An 18,313-nucleotide genomic window follows, 5' to 3' on the forward strand; every position below is an offset into this window, starting at 1 on the left:
TAAACATCTTTGACCGGACTCGTCTTTGGTCTGATGAAATAAACATCTTTGACCGGACTCGTCTTTGGTCTGATGAAATAAACATCTTTGACCGGACTCGTCTTTGGTCTGATGAAATAAACATCTTTGACCGGACTCGTCTTTGGTCTGATGAAATAAACATCTTTGACCGGACTCGTCTTTGGTCTGATGAAACAAACATCTTTGACCGGACTCGTCTTTGGTCTGATGAAATAAACATCTTTGACCGGACTCGTCTGTGGTCTGATGAAATAAACATCTTTGACCGGACTCGTCTTTGTGTTCTAATTTGGCGATTTTTGTCGCCGGGATCGAACTTTCCCTTGTCCTAATTCGGCGAGTTTTATCGCGTGGATCGGACTTTCCCAGTTAACCGAAGTGGTCTTATGCAGTAAACCTCTTTGACTAGACATGGTCGTCATCGGTCTTATGAGGTAAACTTCTTTGACCGAACTTGGTCGTCCTAATTCGGCGAGGTTTATCGCGTGGATCGGACTTTCCCTTATTGCAGTTCGTTTCAGACGAAGTGCTTATTTCTTAGGCCGAATTGTGGTCTTGTATCTTCCTTGGAAGCTTGGACTCACAGTCGTCGGCTTATTGCAGTTCGTTTCAGACGGACTGCTTGTTAAGCTGAATTGTGGTCTTGTATCCTCCTTAGAAGCTTTGACTCACAATCGTTGGCTTGTTGCAGCTCGTTTCAGACGAACTGCTTGTTTAAGCTGAATTGTGGTCTTGTATCCTCCTTAGAAGCTTTGACTCACAATCGTTGGCTTGTTGCAGCTCGTTTCAGACGAACTGCTTGTTTAAGCTGAATTGTGGTCTTGTATCCTCTTTAGAAGCTTTGACTCACAATCGTTGGCTCGTATATGTTCTAAGAAGGGGATCAGCCTTCGAAGAACAAGATACCTCAGTAACATTTGTAAGAGACGACACGCACATAGACAGACAAAACGCACAGATAAAACGCACAGAGACAAACAAAGACCAAGCAAACCAAAGAAAGCACATTGACCGAACAGAACTCAAGACTGACTGACCGGACTGTCTCTTACAAATGAAACTTTTTGAGGTTGGAAACGTACCATGTTCAGGGTACTTGTGCTCCTGACACGTGAGTCAAATTGTAAGACCCTTTGCCGAGGACTTCTGACACCCGATATGGACCTTCCCATGTGGGTTCGAGTTCGCCCAGCTTTTCTGCTCGGCTTACTTCGTTGTTTCTCAAGACGAGATCTCCCACTTGAAATTGCAGCTTCTTCACCCTTTGGTTGTAATACCGGGCTACTTGCTCCTTGTACTAGGCTGCTTTTATGCAGGCCAATTCTCTTCTTTCTTCGGCCAGATGTAGTTCGGCTCTCAGTCCGTCATCATTCATTTCTGAGGAGAAATTTAGAGTTCGGGGACTGAGTATGCCGATCTCAACCGGAATCACGGCTTCAGTGCCGTACGCCATCGAGTTCGGCTCCGGTGTGACTTCGGTCATTTCGCCTGCCTCTGACTCCGGCTGCTGTGATTGCTATGTTTGATGGTGCCGAGCTGATTGCTCGGCACTTTTAAGCGCAATCTGCGAACACACTTGCTCTTTTTCGATCACCTCGGATGACCGCTATCCCTCCTTTGGTGGGGAAGGTGTTCGGCGAGGAAGCCTCTGATCGCTACGATCGGGCTTCTTTTTGTCTTCTCTAGATGAGCTGTCTAAAGACCGTTTTCGACGGTCTGCCTCATCGGCACGAGAAAACTTGTCCGCAATGTCCCACATCTCTTGAGCTGTTTGCGGACTGCATTCCACGAGCTTTCTGTAGAGAGCTCCGGGCAGGATTCCATTTTGGAATGCCGAAATGACAAGTAGATCATTGAGATAATCTACTTGTAGGCATTCCTTGTGGAACCTCGTCATGAAGTCGCTGATCTTTTCGTCACGACCTTGACGTATAGAAAGCAGCTGAGCTGAAGTGCTTCGGGCTTCCGCTTTCTGAAAGAACCTCCTGTGGAAAGCATCCATTAGATCTCGGTAAGATCTAATGCTGCCTTGGGGGAGGCTATCGAACCACCTTCTCGCGTTCCCGATAAGCAGCTCGGGGAACAGCTTGCACATATGGACCTCATTGAGACCCTGGTTCGCCATATTATACTGATAGCGTCCCAGGAAGTCATGAGGATCCACCAACCCGTCATAAGTCATCGACGGAGTTCGGTAGTTCTGTGGAAGGGGAGTTCGGGTGATATCGTCCGAGAACGGAGTCTTCAATGCTCCGTACATGGCGAACCCGACATCTCTTCGGTATGGAGGAGATGGAGTTCTCCTGTGATTCCGGTACCGAGGATTCTTTCTCCTGGAAGACATGACACTACTGCGGTAGTGACTTTCATGTCTGGATGAGGAGGGAGAATCCGCCGTTGTCTTCTCCGGCTGTTGGCTCTTCTGCAGGAAGGTTAAGAACTCCTCCTGCTTCTCGGCCAAGAACAGCTTGACAGCTTCATTTAAATCGGGCTGCTGGGAAGACTCGGTGCGATGACTCCTGGAATGGCTTGTTCCTCCTTCGTGAGAACTGGAAGTAGATTTTTCACGAGGCTGCTTTCCAGGCCTATGGGCTGCTGGATTAGCTTCCTCATGGTTATCACGGACGGAGGCACGGGTGTTATGTGATCTGGTATGCATTTTTTTGGTAGAAGAGGATCAAAAACTCGCTTTATCACAAATTTGGTTCTCTGTTTCCCACAGACGGCGCCAGTGATGAATCCGCGAATTTCTGATGTTGAAGAATGCAGGAAAATACAGATCACGACACAAAGAATTTACGTGGTTCGATTTACTGAAGTAAATCTACGTCCACGGGAAGAAAAGAGGGCAGAGTTGTATTGCTTGATCTGTTTTCTACAGCTTACAAATACAAACTTGCTATATGGTGTTTTATCTCTAGAGAGCTTAACCTTTTTCTATCTGATCTAAGTTCTATTTATACATTGAACTAAGATCGTGGCTTGCATCACCACTAATGATGGTTGTGGATGTCGTGGAGGTCCTGCATGTAGCGTAGGTCATGGCCTACGATCGTGGCCTGAGCAGACACCACGTGGTAGTGGGTGTGTTGGAAGTTGTGGAAATCCTGTATGGGTCCACTAACTCCTTGTTCGGTCGAATACTGAGACCGAACTGCTTTGGTTGCCGATCTGAGAGTAGAGCTTGATGCCGACCTGAGAGCAGAGCTTGATTGGTTGGCTTTTACCGAGCTGTAGGCTGAGGCCGAACTCTTTGGTAATGCCGAACTCATACTCTTCCTTGGGCTTTGGGCTGATGGGCCGTCGGTGCTGTTGGGCTTGTTTAGTCCGTACCCCATCAAAGAGCAAGACGCATTACTTCAAAGGCATCGGCCGCAGCGTCTGGTACGACGCCGAGGTCACGGCCTTCGTCTCTGATCGCCGGATGAAGCGCCTCACCGGCGTCAAGAGCAAGGAGATCCTGATCTGGGTCACTATCTGCGATATTTCGATCAAGGACCCTGAATCCGGTAAAATTACGTTTGGCACCCCTACCGGAATCTCCAGAGCTTTTCCGGCGTCGGCGTTTGAAGAGGAAGAGGAGAAGAAATGATAGGTTATGTTTATGACTGCTTTGAATAAATCTGGTTAATTTCTGTGCTTTTAACTACTTATGGACTATGGCTGCTTCATATTTAAGCAAGTTCTTAACGCAATGCGTAACAAAACTGAGGAAGGTGGATCACACGAATTTAGTGTATCCATATTTATGGGACCATAATCATAATGGCAAAACTACCACTAATCAATGTTTGTATACCATCTTGAAAACAATCCAGGTGATCTCTACAACTTTGCAAGTCCACCGTTCCCCAACTACAATTAAAAAAAATACTCCTTCGGTAATCCACCAACTAAATAGCTATTTTGGATTGTCCATGATTTATTGAATCATTTATTTTATTTCATTTTTAATATATGAACTCCACATTTTTACTAACTTTTTACATTTACAATCCATTATAAAACTAATAATCCCACATTCCACTCTTTTTTTCTCCCTTACTTTCTTCACAAAAGTCAAATAATTTCTTAAAACTCATCCATAATCAAAGGGCTTTTTAAATGGTGGATGAAGATATTATGATAAGTAACTTATATAAGCATAATACGTGAACACTACGTTTATTTAGTTTATATTAATATTATTGCGTATTTTGAGTTATATAGCATTTAGTTTGATTATATTATTTTTAATACAGTAGCTGTTATTGAACTATGATAACTAACTTATATAAGTATCATATGTGAGCACTATTTTTATTTAATTTATAGTACCCCATTTATTATTGTTATTTTGTTTTATACATTAAATTTGATTTCAATGTCTTAAAAGTTTTTATTGAACTTAATAGCAGCTGTTAAAATAATAGAATAAAACTAAATATATATCTCCAAACAATTGGTATGAACTATTCACATATTTCATCACTTCATGTAGCATAACATATCTCTTATATACATTAATTTTTCAAAGCACCTTTTTATCATAGTCATTAGTCATTGTAATTATAATTTTGTCATTAGCAACACTTTACAAGCTCGAGCATTCAATTCTCAAACCACTTTGTTAAAATAAAATCTAGCATGCTCTATAATTTGACATCTAGCATCTTAAACATGTAGAGGCTTTCAAGTCCCTTAGTAAATAGCCCTTTAATCTCAGTAAATTTAAATGCTTAAAATGGTTAGGGGCGGCATAAAGAAATTTTTAGCCAATATTATATCTATTCTATCACCTAAAAATGCCTTGGAATAGTATAGCAAAATTTATTTAGCCTTCAGCATACAACAGTTGTTGCCCTACTAACTAAATTAAATTCTTAGAATAAGTAAAACCCTTAAATGAAGGTGATGAATGTCCACATATCCAATTTCTAATCTCAAAACTGCACAAAACTAATCAATGATATAGCCTGCCAACAATTGGAAGTTTTTGTGGAGTTAGGGCCATTTTTCCCTTAAAGCTTCTAGCTTTGCTTTTCTCTCAAACTCTATTTCATGCTCTCTCCTTATTTTCTCACTTCTTGAACACACCTACAAAAACTGAAAGGAGTGTGTGTTTGTGTGTTTATATAGGCAAAAAAAATTGAGGCGGCTAATTTAATTGTTAAAGACTAGATGCCAGGGTGAGGAGGCTGCCTTCATTTTTGACTAATAATGGAGTGAGACTGTTTGGTCAAGAAAGGCTGGTGAGTCAGCTGCCGAGTTTGACTAACACAAATAAGAATTGCTATAGTCCACAAATCTTTCATACTGATCAATCATACCCCAATAATTATGTACTACTACTATATAAATGCTACTTAGAAAAAGGGGACGCCAAATCTGGGAAGGTCTCAAAAACATGGAAACACCTTCAATTCTAGAAACTCAGAGCAAAGGAGCTGAGATTTACCAGGGAGAAGCATGCAAGGAGAACCTTGGGAAGCTCTTGGAGGAATTCTCTGTGCCGAAAGGTGTGTTCCATGTCGGTGAGGTCGAGGAGGTTGGCCTGAACCGATCCACGGGGTTTTTCTGGTTGAAGCAGAAGGAGAAAACGGAACACTACTTCCCAGGCCTAGGGAGTATGATATATGATTCGCAGATCACATCCTCCATCGATCAATCTCACTTGAAGAATATCACAGGACTCCAGGCGAAGCAGTTCTTCATCACGGCTACAGTCAGCGATGTACACGTTGGGGTCACCTCTGACGACACAGTCAAATTTACCACTACACTTGGTTTGTCCCGCAACCAGCCGATCTCTGCCTTTGAACCCGAAGATGAGAACAAGAGCATCTGATAGAAGCAGAGTTGATCCATTTAGAAAGCCGACAATATAAATTATTTCTTGTTGCTAATTTCTCTATTCCATGTGCAATAAAAGAAACTGAAATTGTTTCTTTTTGACATACAACAGAGTGTACTCGGTTCAAAATAGTAAAAGTCCTCTTCTTCATAACAATTCACATGAAAAATGAACATAAAGTAAAGTCATGTGGTAGAACCAACACCAGGCTTAAACAACATATACATGATCAAGAACTATTTAGAATCTAACCAGGAAACTGAGACAAACTCGTTGGAGGCTAGCTCTGAAATTGCAGTAGAAAGAGCAAAGTTACCTCATTTTAAAGGCAGTCCAATCCAAACAGAAACTTATGTTGCTCAAGATACCCACTATGGTGTATTTTTTGTCCCTTTATCATTTCTAAACCGGTCACTATAACACCCAAGGACTTTGTAGTCCCACACGATCTCGGATATCTTGTCTTGAGGCAAACATAAACCTTGTTGTTTAACTGATTTGTTGAGTTCACAGAAAAATTTTGCATCTTGTAATCTGATATACTCCTGGAACAACTTCTCATGTTCAGGCACCCAATTCCTAGGGAAAGGTGTATAATCACAAGATGGGATCAACGACATGTGAGAAAATTGAACGCCTTCAATGGAATCAACAAGTCCCATTCGCAAGAGGTCAGAGTACTCAGGGGCAGAGTTGTTAGTACTTTCCCTCAGTGGACGGCTAAGGTCTCGTGCAGCAATCTTATACACCTTAGCACGGGATTTCAATCGATACCTTGCAGCATATAACTTAGCCAGAGAGCTTCGGATGACATAGGCACAAAACCCAATGATTTTCTTCCTGTTATCTGCATATCTGTACCAATCAGCCATAGTCTCCAGTAATTTATTCATTTGGGAATTGGTGTGCGCCTGGCCTGAATACAGCATAGGTGTGCAAGGTAGTGGCTCGGGGTCTTTATCACCCTTAAGAAAGGCAAGCCGCCTGAACTGGCGTATACATTGTTGGAGGCTAGCAGTAACCGAAAGCAAAGTCCCAACACCTTTCTCGCTCACAATGTTTCCACCACTTCCAGTGTAACGAAGAGTTGGATGTATAACTCTACGGCATATAATATGATCAAGAAACTGAATGCCCCTTGATATATGCTCAATTTCCACTTTTGAATTGTCCAACCTAATCCCAAATGTTCTGTCACAAAACTCGATTATTTCCTTCCTAATTGCCACAGCTTCCTCTCTAGGACCCCTTATACCAATTAGAAAGTGGCCTGCATACCTAATATAATCCATTTTCCTAGTTTTCTTCTTCCCACTCGAGGGTACAAACTCTGGCCAAGAAGGATTATGACAGCCATCATTTATCGAATACTTCCATATCGAATCAGTCTCACATGGCTTAAAAAACTCTACTATCTTACTTTCCATCATATGATCCAGCTCATTCAGACAAACATTCATCAGCAGAGGGCTCAAAATTCCACAATAGCCATAAGTAGGCACCTCTGCAGCCTCCTCGGGAGAGAAATCGTAAAACGCCCTCAACCAATAAGGGTCGGGCTTAGGCTTGTCATCGTTCAATATCCTCTTCCTCGTCTGCCCCTTCTTTCTTTTCTTTCTACTGACATTCTTGCCATCATCTTCCAATTGCTTGTGATTTTTCCCTACCTCTCTCATCCCAGATTTAATCAAGCTCAATACCTTCTTATCTTTCACAGATTCTCCAACACATCCCAATACAACACTAGGATTTACATTACTAAAAATCTCACTTAAATCGCCTCGTATAAACCACAAGTAGCCAGCAAAATTACTCCTGATTGTTCTAATAACAGTGTGAGGGTTCCTACCTGGACGGAAAGCGTGGGATTTCGCAGAAAATAGCGGCTCAAAAACAGGTTCCAGAATCATCAACAGCACCTCCTGAACCACCCGGTCCTGAAACGGGGGATCGCCAGAGCTCAATATGGATTCAATTCTCCGTCTGGAGAGTAACGCGACGGGCTTCTCCTTGGGGCTGCGGATGAGCTGCTCGAGCTTCGAATTCCATCGGAACTGGCAGTGAAGGACGGCATCCCGGAGGGAGACAAGGCTGGAGAGCGTGTGGGAGGGAATTGCGTTTTTGGGAGGGTAGGAGCCGGTTGCATGAGCGCAGGCGCGCTGATAGGCGAGGACCCAGAGGTCGAGTTTTGTGAGGAAGCCGGTGAGGTTTTGGAAGGGCTTTCTCGTTTGGGAGAATGATTTGACCCAGAGGTCTGATAGAACTTGGACGGGATCCTCTTTGAGTAGGGCGTATGGGTCCTGCTTCGGCGTTGGTGGCTGTGGGCGGCGGTTTAGGTGGTGGGAGAAATGGCGGCCGGCGGAGGGGAAAGCGCTTATGAGGTGTTTGATTTTTGGTCTCAGTGACATTTTTTTACTTTGGAGGTCAGCTGACTGAATTTCATGTTTTCAATTTATTCACAGTTTATATGTTAATAGAATTTTTTTCAATAATTTTTCTAATTTATATGAAATTTTTTATTGAAATTTCATTTAAGCTTCTGAATTGTAATTCATATTTTTTTTCATTTCGAAAATAGCTGTTATAATAGTCTCATTTAATTATTCAAAACTTCAAAATAATTAAAAAGACTATATAATCTCAATAAAGATTTCATGCGTACGATTAGTTCTCGTCTTCTCGACTTCATTATATAAAAGTTCTAATCAAGGATGCCGAAATCGCTACCGCATTCAATGATATTCTAGGTCCGTGTTGTTTCCTTCTAGATTTTATAGCTTGCTGTTTTTCTCAATTTCTATTTTTAATGATTAAAAAAATTAATCAATTTTGGATGATGCCGTTGTTGACTTTTATTTCTAAGTAGAAATTGTTCATTGTAAGAGCATCCACAATAGTGGACGAGCGACCGGCGAGCCGCTCGTCCGTCGCGCTCATCTACTATTGCGACCGGCGAGCGCTCGACGGACGATCCAGACGGACGAGAGGTCGTCCGTCGGATAACGCGGACGTCCGTCCTCTCGTCCGCTATTGTGGGCGGTCGACGGACGCGGGACGTCCCGACGGAAGAGAGCATTTTTCGATTTTTTTTTCAACTCTATATATTCGGCTCGTTGTACTTCATTTCATTTGCACCACGAACCGACTAAGACCCCCGTTTCGGCTAGCGGCAAACTATACAAATTTAAGGCATACTAACATATACTTTGTTTAAATTGTTTTTTTTGTTGCATGGTACTATTTTAATTTTTTTTATTTAATAAAATTCTTATTGAACTTTCTTCGCCTATATTCGTGTCGAAATTTTAATTCCATAATTGCGTATTTGTGAATTTTTATTATTGTGCTTGTCCGCCGAGATGTCCTAGTGCTTGTCTGCTATTGTGCACTGGGATGTCCTAGTGACGTGGCAGTGAGATGTCCTAGTGACGCGACAAAAGGTGTTTTTGGATTTCCTAGTGGTTGTCCGTCGGGATGTCCGCCCTATTATGAATGCTCTAAGAGGCATGTACAAGGGTCGAAAACCGCCGGTTCAGGGTCATGAACCGGCGGTTCAAGGGTCAGGGAATGTATGAACCTGAACCGGCCCGCCTAGCTCCCGGCGGTTCCGGTTCCGGTTCAAAAAACCGGCGGGTTACGGGGCGGTTCAAAACCGCCGGTTTTCGGCTTGAACCGCCGGTTCCGGGCCAGTTCGACGGTTCGACGAATTTTTTTTTTTTTTTTTTGCATTTTTCAACTTTTCAATTTTAATCAACTTACATTACACTTTTCAAGTTTGTTTTTTTATGAAATGTGAGTAAATAAAATTGAAAAAAATACGGATAAAGTTGCAATTTTATTGAAATTGCATGTTTACAAATTACACGTTACAAGTTACAACAATTACAAATTGAAAACATATGGCGGTCTTGAAGTCTTAAACAAAATTTAAATACAAATGAGACTACTAGTGAAGAACTAATTACAAATGACAAGAAACGATGTTGAAGTTCTTAAACGTATAAGTGTATTATATATATACTCTTAACCGGCGAAGAAGATCTTTCTACATAACTAAATTAAGGACACATTTAGCAATTCAACTTTAAATGTTGAGTTTCGTCTAACAATCAACAAATATAGTAGAATTGTCAAAAGTTTCCCTCATTTAGCCGTATAGAGAAATATACTTCATCGACTAGAGTATATACAAATACAATTATGTAATTGTTTTTGCATATACAAAAACATATGGCGGTTCAACCCTAAACCGGCGGGTTGTCCACGGTTTCCGTCAGAAAACCGCCGGTTTCTGACCGAAAACCGGCGGTTTCTGACCGGTTTTGCAGGCTTACACACTGACCCTACGGCCTAGCCTCTGAAAAGTTGCCGGAACCGTCAGAAACCGGCTCCCGAACCGGCGGTTTACCCCGACAAACCGGCGGTTTACCCCTCAAACCGGCGGTTTACCCCGCGAACCGCCGGTTCCAACGGCTATACTAAACCCCTACGCGAACCCTACGAACCCCTAACCTACGAAACACTATTTAACCCTTTGAACCGGCGGTTCGAACCGGCGAACCGCCGGTTCAGGTTCAATATATTGCGGAACCTGAACCGGCCCTTCTGCCGGTTCAACCCTCCGGTTCCGGGCCCGGTTCCGGTTCATGAACCTGCGGGCCCGAACCGGCGGTTAACCGCCGGGCCGGGTCGGTTTGTGCATGCCTATCTAAGACCCTATTAAGTTCATCATTACTTTGTTGTTAGTTCATATATTTTTTAGATTGTTTAGTTCATTTAAAAAAACAAATTTCGTATAATGAACTTAAAATAATGTTCTAATGACTTTAATTGTGTTTTATAATGATATGTTTTATTTGGTTCTGCTTTTAACACGATCTCACGCACGTGATCAACACGAAACCAATTTTAAATGACCTAGTTCATTTTAAAATTCAAATTTCCAAGGTTGAACTAAAATCATGACGCGACCCCACACTTTCATAGGCATAGTAAATAAAGCCATAAAGATCTATTGATTACAAAGAGACATAATCACAACTAATCCAGCCACAATAAACCAAGAAAAAAAAGGGGGAAAACGTGAGTATTATTTGTCCATATATTCATTAAGAAAAAGAAAATTGATAGAAGAATGATACCAGTGCAGTGTACCATGATCATAATAACTTGAAATTGTTAACGTAACGTCTACAATAATCTTCATAATCTTTATGATAGTTGTATTCGTAAAATTCAAATCTGGGGGTAGAAGGATCAAATGGATCTTCGCCATCGCAATTAGGCCACGGTATATCACTGATAGAGTCATTGGGAGTTTAAGATGTTTAATATCTGACGACATCTTTCCCCCAAATCCCCTTCAAGATCGAGATCAAAACATCATAATCTTTATGATAGTTGTATTCGTAAAATTCAAATCTGGGGGCAGAAGGATCAAATGGATCTCCGCCATCGCAATTAGGCCACGGTATATCACTGATAGAGTAATTGGGGAGTTTAAGATGTTTAATTTCTGACGACATCTTTTCCCCAAATCCCCTTCAAGATCGAGATCAAAACATCGCCGGATGTCAAGTGATTCAAGGCGTGGACAACCACGAAGGATGGCTTCCAGTCCTTCATTCCCAATCCAATGTGCAAAGAGTTGGAGATGATGCAAATTAGGCATGCTTTTGCTGATTGCAAAAGCATACAGATTCCGATGGTACACTGCAATAAAATCATCATTGAACAATGTCTTAACCACGTACTTAAATCCGTTGCATGAGAATGATTTCAACATTGGGCAACAATAGCCAATAGCTTCGATCTGACATCACCAATAATTTTTCTAATAGTGAGATGTAATTCTTCCGAATGTACGCTTTGAAAACATCCTAGTTGCAACATCTCCTGTTATGTTAAAGCAAGTTCTAAGTTTAAGGCGTTTGAGATTTGATGATCTGTCAAACAACAACAAAAGATTAGACCAATTTAAAAATCATGAATGACTCTCAACGACTTGTTTAAGTTTTTTACCGCTCAGTGATGTACTCCAGGAGTGTGTCACCGCCGAAATACTGAATGGTGAGGTCGACCAATTGTCCCTGGCTACGATCCACTGCGCAGCGGCACATAACAGTATACTTGTTGAGGTGAGGACTTTGCTTTTTGTCGGAGAAATCGATGACTCGCCACAAGGAGGGATCCTTGCAGACCTTCCACCAGGTGGTACACACTTGCTGCGCACTTGTGAGCATCCCCTCCGACCCCAGCCTCTGCAGTATATCGGCCGTTACATCCCAAGGCAGTTCAATCCATTGCGGAGGCGGAGGGACATCAATATTTCTATGAACCAGAGAGGCATCCATGTATGGAAGGGAGCAAGGATATAAGGGTTAGTATTTTGCAGAGAGAATTGGTAAGGATAATATTGCAAGTGATGTGTAGAGAATAGAATAGGCAAGGAAGGGAATATGGAGAGAATGGGTGACAATATTGTACTAGTTGAATGGATGTTGGTAGAGTATAAGTATAACTGGCCATGGCGGAAGTGAATTAATGGAGTAGCTATGAATAACATAACTCTATGATTTATAGATAATTAGATCATTGTAACTTTATTATTAGTTCAATAACGTAATCTGAATCTTAATATGACCTAGTTCATTTTTAGATTGATTAGTTCATTTTAATATTCGGATTTCCTATAATAAACTAAAAACGATTTTATAATACCCTTATATTCTTTTATAATGACCTATATTATTTAGTTCTGCGTTCTATTTCAAAAGTTGTTCCAAAAAGTTGCAAATGATCATGTGGGATAATTGAATGACTGAAAATGGTGATATCAATGGAGAGTAAATGCACAAAAATGTCCCATAAAAATTTTGGTGCATTTTGGACAGTAAATAGGTCCAAAAAGTGCAAAAGTACTAAAGTGTAGGGATAAAAAAATATTTTTAAAGTATAGGGATAGTAAATGTCCATCGCTGAAAATATATGGCCCTAAAATGTAGTAGTTCACTATTTTTTAAATGGATCAACTCAATAAAGTTAAATATTCAAAAAGTTTTGCTTGATTTGATGAATGTAATGAGATGAATCAGGGCATTACGGCAAATCGTGAGCTTCATCTGGTGTTAGTGCTTATAATTTATTTTGTTTGATGACATCTATTTTGTTGATATTGGCTAGGTATCGGTGTGTGGTTAGTAGACTGGGTTAATTTTGCTAGATGTGGATTTGACCAGGTCAATTGAATTGGATTAAAATGTCACAAATAAGGTGCCATAATATATTGTAAAATGTAAAACAAAAATTTAACTATTAAAAAGACAAACCCTATTGAACACACTATAACAAAATATCAACTCGTATTGTCAACCACAACGGAAGCAACTAATCTTAGATTTCAAACTTAATTGGCACAACTATTAAATCTAAGCAAAAGTATACTAAAAGTATACTAAAAGTGGTGATCAGTAATCCGACGACGAGGATGCAACACTGACGGGAATAACAAAAGATCAAACTGCAAAAGAAAACAGGTAAAGTAATGAGCTTTGACAAACCCAGTAGCATATTCTTCACTATAAAATCTATTTCTCCAATGAAGGTCATATGTTTTTATAGTAAAGTGTCTTAACATCTCATAACTAATTATTATTTGGATTTCTTTTATTCATTTTCATGTCAAACAATTTCATATTTATACCAACTTACGAATCATTATTATATATTCAAGATCACCCAATTGCATAGTATAACATTATGTTGAAATCAAATATAACATATAGTCATCCCATTGCATTATATAGCTCATAATAGGGCGAAAGCCAGATCATACTATATGGTCCTTATAGGACAAGCATCACATTTCTATTTAGGAAAAGAAATTCACTCTAATGAGGTGGGATCCCTTATCCATTAAAAATATTTCAATTACTTTTTTTTATCTAATTCATTTTTTTTATCAATTGGATATTAAAACTCGTGTCCCTTCAAAAGTTCATATTAATGTTCTAGAATTTATTTTCATTATCTATTTCTTAATTTTTTATTTGTGGCCAATTTTTATTATGAGTGTGTTTCTAGTATCTTAAAATATTTAATAAAATTTCTGGATTATACTATAAACAAGTGAACAAATTTAAAACGCAGATTTCATATTCTTTCTAGATTATTCTATATTTTAAAATTACGCGACACAGACATATGTATTAAATGTATGTTTGTTTCACCATTTAGTAATATTACAAAAATAATATCTAATTCGAAGATCTTTATTCATGTAGTAACAAACATAGAAAAAATTAACATTTTAGATGAAAATTGGCCATCTAGTAAATATTAAAGGACTAACGGGTGGAATAGTTAAAAAGTTATTTTTTTTATTCATTAATATTCATACACAAAACAAAAATGTATTTTATTTATAAATTTTTTCTGTAAGTACGTGTTCTTGATATAACTAGGAGCTATCTAAGCGGCTAAAATGTTAGGAGAGGTAAGAGGCCCGTTGTATTCAGGAGCTATGGTATAACAACATAAAATCCAATACACTGGTACCCTAGCACAAGCCAGTGGTGCGTCGGGCAAAGGCTGTAATGGCAAATATTAGGCTGCCGGTGGGAATACTTAATAAATATCATTTTCTCAATTATCATGTCCAAAAAAAACTCCGAGAGTATGAGGTTTATCATTGAAATTTTAATTAACCTACTGAATTGTGATATGAGGTGTTATTATTTTATTTTGAAAATTAATTTTTTTATTAAAATGATAGTCAAAATTAATCCTTCATCCTTTCACCAATAACTTTTTCATCTTGTCATTTTCGTCCGTTCACCAACAAATTTCTCATTTGCTTTTTCACTGTTTTTGGAAATGGACTCCACATTTCACTAACTTTAACTCACTCACATTTTATTATAAAACTAATACACCATCCGTCCGCTATTATAAGTTTCATTTGAGTTCGCCACGGGTATTAAGAAATATGAAGGAAAGTAGTGGAAAAAAGTAGTGGAATGTGTGACCTATTTTTATATATTAGTTTTTAATAAAATATAAATGAAATGAGTTAGTGGAATATGAGATCTGCCTATCATTAATAGTAAAAGTGAACTGAGATTTTTAATTTTTAATGGCAGACAAAGGTAATATATCAAAGTAGGATCCACCTTTCACTGACTTTTTCAACGCACTTTCTACCACTACATCCTTAAAACCCGTGTTCGGTCAAATATGTTTTTTTTTAGTGAACTACAAATTTGGCTCCTGAAAAATGAAGTTTGCACATTTTAGGTCCTTGAACTTGAAAAATTATCACCAAAGATTCCTGAAAAGTTATTAATCACATTGCATGTCCTTCTCTATTTATTATTTCTCATTTTGCCCCTGAACCTTTTGAGAGCTTACTTCATCCATCTAATTTTATTGATATTTTATAAATTCAAGTTTAACATGAAGTACCAGTTTTTTTAGTTTTAATTTATATAAAAATACAATGTACATATAAATTGATAATAAGTGAAATATATGATTACATTTTTTAAAATATTATACATATATATAAATATAAAAATAGACCCTAGATTATATTATATGATCGTTAATTTCTTTAAAGTTGCGGTAAAAATATTGCCAACCGACTAAAATTTTGAAAAATAATTTATAATAGTATTTTTTAAAATAGACTAAGAATTAATTTATTTATTGATTACTAACACTAAACTACATATAATGCTATTATTATAAATATTTATCTGAACAAATAATAATAACAAAAGTCAATAAACATAAACCCATATTAATTATGTATTTACAATAAAATTTAGGGAAAAAACTATTTATAATAATAATAATAATAATAATAATAATAATAATATCTAACATTGTGGTGTATACATCTAAAAATATACTCCATCCGTTCTATTACATATGATACATTTCTTTTGGGCACAAATTTTTAGCTAGTGGTTAAATGAAGAGAAAATAAAGTATGAGTGAAAAAAAAAGTAGAGAAAAAGTACGAGAGATGCTAAAGTAAGAGAGAGAGATAGAGTGTTGTTTTTCCGTTAAAATGAAATGTCTCACTTATAATGAGACGACCCAAGAAGAAATATGCCTCACTTCTTGTGGGACATGGAGAATATAAATACTTAGAGCATCCCCATCCGTGCTCTTGCCAAAGAGCACGGATGTGGACCCGGACCCACTTTTATTACTTTTTACTCCCTGCTCTTAGGCAATAGCACAACACCCACATTCATGCTCTTCTGCAATGACATGCTCAAGGGTCTCACCATTCTATTATTCAATTTAAATAAAAACATTTCCACATTATTAGAATGCATTAAAAATACCCGGAATACTATTGCAAATTACTAAAAAATTAAAAATTACATAATTCAAATCCTAAAAATTAAAATTTACATAATTAAAATCCTAAAAATTTAAAATTACATAATTAAATTCATAAAATTAAAAAAACCCACTACTCGTGACCGAATTTCGCCCAAATGTGTTTGATTAGGTCTTCTTGTAGCTCAGTGTGGGTTCGGGTATCGCGCATTGTGCGTCTTGTTTCGATCCTCTCGCCCACCGTCGTATGCACACCTCGGCGTGGGGGAGACCTCGCGGTTGAGCTTCCGGCTTCATCCTCGTCGTAAAAGTTAGCCGCCCTCGGTCCTTCGTCAGCTATAATCATGTTGTGCAAGATAATACATGTGTACATGATGTCGACGATATTGTTAACGTACCACAGCCGAGACTGGGCCTTCACAATGTTGAATCGGCCTTGAAGGACCCCAAAAAGAACCCGTCTCGGGTCTTGCGGGTTGCTGAATGTCTTCACGAAAGTTGACCACCTTGGGTAGATACCATCAGCGAGATAGTAACCCATGTGGTATGCATTTTCGTTGACGGTGAAGTCGATTGCCGGTGCTACACCATTCAAAACATCATTGAAGAGTGGTGAAGAATAGAACAAGTTCAAGTCGTTGTTGGATCCGACAACACCGAAATATGCATGCCAAATCCATAGGCGGTAGTCGGCGACCGCTTCAAGGATAAGCATTGAGCCGCCGCCTTTGTGGTCACTTAAGTATTGCCCCCTCCAAGCAGTCGGGCAATTCTTCCACTTCCAATGCATGCAGTCAATGCTGCCAAGCATATCGGGAAAACCGTGGACTGTTTCGTGAAGATTAAGCAACCGTTGACAATCATCGGTGGTGGGTGCCCGAAGGAATTCCTTACCGAAAGCAGAACGAACGTCGTCGCAAAAATTTTCAAGGCATAGGATTCCAGTTGACTCACCCACATGCAAATACTTGTCGAAGAGGTCAGCCGTTTGCCCATTAGCAAGTTGTCGGATGGCACAAGTACACTTCTGCAACGCCGAGAGACTTTGCCGACCGGTTGCGTCTCTAGTTGATTGAAAGTATTCAACACGGACGGACAATGTGTTGACAATACGCATGAACAACCATTTTGACATGCGAAAACGGCGCCGGAAGTAATCCTCCGGAAATCGCGGCTGGTCAGAAAAATAGTCGGCAACGAGCCTTTCGTTGGCTCCCTCCCGGTCACGAGGGATGTAGCGGCGAATTGATCTAGTTGGTCTAGGAGGAGGGGCGGGGGTAGTGGCAGCGACATAGGCTTCATACGGGGCACGATATTGTTCATAGTATTCTTGTTCATCGCGCTCCGCTTCAGCCATGATATCGGTGAAATTCATTTTAAGAGAGGGTTTGAGTGAGAGAGGAAGATGTAGATGAGTTGTATGAAAAAATATGAATGAAAGATGAATGGGCGATGATTTGATGTAAAAAATGGATGATGAATGTGTATATTTATAGATGATTTTGGGAATAAAAAAATTATAAAAAATTAAAAAAATTTCAAAAAAAAAACAGTAATAAAACGGCCATATATTTGGGAATCTGATTTTTTTTTTATTTTTGGTATTATTTTCGATTAAAAAAAAAATAAAATTGCCAACGGCAAATCAGGCGCCGCCACGTCAGCTGCTCAGCGGCACGGACGTGCTCGATGCATCGAGCAGCGCCGTGCCATCGGCGGGAGTACAGCAGCAGCGACAGCAGTGCTGCGCCAGCGGCACGGACGCCGTCCGTCGGCGCGAGCACCGCTACGGATGCTCTTATAGTAATCATTTTAAAAAAAACTAATGTGTGTTTTTTAAATTTTGGAGTATATATTTTATTTTTATATAAATTGAAAATTGAAAAAAATATGTAATGTTAGATTTAAATTTCTAAAATACTAATGAATTTAGATTAACGTTAAGGAGTTCAAAGGGCAAAATTGGAAAAAATAAATGGAGAAAAACCTTAAATGTGATTAATGATTTCCTGATTTTCGAGTTCTTTACATTGTTAAATTCTCTAAATTCTATCCTACATCGACGTGGTAAAGATCTCATCTAATTTATATAAGTATGGATAACCC

The 18,313-nt window shown here is 39.2% G+C and overlaps 3 protein-coding genes across 4 annotated transcripts; 1 reads left to right on the plus strand and 2 right to left on the minus strand.

The window, feature by feature from the left end:
- The first annotated feature begins 5,407 nt into the window (after window positions 1-5,407).
- Window positions 5,408-5,848, plus strand: LOC121746075. Its single transcript, XM_042139999.1, has one exon. It carries the CDS (start codon window positions 5,408-5,410, stop codon window positions 5,846-5,848), a length of 441 nt encoding a protein of 146 aa, XP_041995933.1.
- LOC121743074 (nuclear intron maturase 1, mitochondrial-like) lies at window positions 5,424-8,294 on the minus strand. 2 transcript variants are annotated; one of them, XM_042136259.1, is made up of 2 exons: window positions 6,171-8,294; window positions 5,424-5,844 (listed from the first exon to the last, which is right to left on the minus strand). In XM_042136259.1, exon 1 carries the CDS (start codon window positions 8,260-8,262, stop codon window positions 6,226-6,228), a length of 2,037 nt encoding a protein of 678 aa, XP_041992193.1. In that variant the 5' UTR covers window positions 8,263-8,294; the 3' UTR covers window positions 5,424-5,844; window positions 6,171-6,225. The 2 variants fall into 2 exon arrangements, with proteins under 2 accessions (XP_041992193.1, XP_041992195.1); XM_042136261.1 differs by having other exon boundaries at window positions 6,107-8,294.
- A 2,934-nt stretch (window positions 8,295-11,228) lies between these two features.
- On the minus strand, window positions 11,229-12,207 carry LOC121746076 (putative F-box/LRR-repeat protein 23). The gene is made up of 3 exons (XM_042140000.1): window positions 11,876-12,207; window positions 11,720-11,799; window positions 11,229-11,566 (listed from the first exon to the last, which is right to left on the minus strand). The coding sequence occupies exons 1-3, from the start codon at window positions 12,205-12,207 to the stop codon at window positions 11,229-11,231; spliced, it is 750 nt and encodes a 249-aa protein (XP_041995934.1).
- Between the last annotated feature and the right edge of the window lie 6,106 nt (window positions 12,208-18,313).

Source organism: Salvia splendens, chromosome 8 (assembly GCF_004379255.2).
Source record: "Salvia splendens isolate huo1 chromosome 8, SspV2, whole genome shotgun sequence".
NCBI classification, from domain to species: domain Eukaryota; kingdom Viridiplantae; phylum Streptophyta; class Magnoliopsida; order Lamiales; family Lamiaceae; genus Salvia; species Salvia splendens.

Bases quoted from the DNA above. Each gene is read 5' to 3' on its own strand.
- LOC121746075 (XM_042139999.1), top strand. From the start codon at position 5,408: ATGGAAACACCTTCAATTCTAGAAACTCAGAGCAAAGGAGCTGAGATT.
- LOC121743074 (XM_042136259.1), bottom strand. From the start codon at position 8,262: ATGTCACTGAGACCAAAAATCAAACACCTCATAAGCGCTTTCCCCTCC.
- LOC121746076 (XM_042140000.1), bottom strand. From the start codon at position 12,207: ATGGATGCCTCTCTGGTTCATAGAAATATTGATGTCCCTCCGCCTCCG. The intron at 11,800-11,875 runs GTAAAAAACTTA...GTTGTTTGACAG, and splicing joins CTGGAGTACATCACTGAGCG to ATCATCAAATCTCAAACGCC. The intron at 11,567-11,719 runs GTACATTCGGAA...ATTTTATTGCAG, and splicing joins AACTAGGATGTTTTCAAAGC to TGTACCATCGGAATCTGTAT.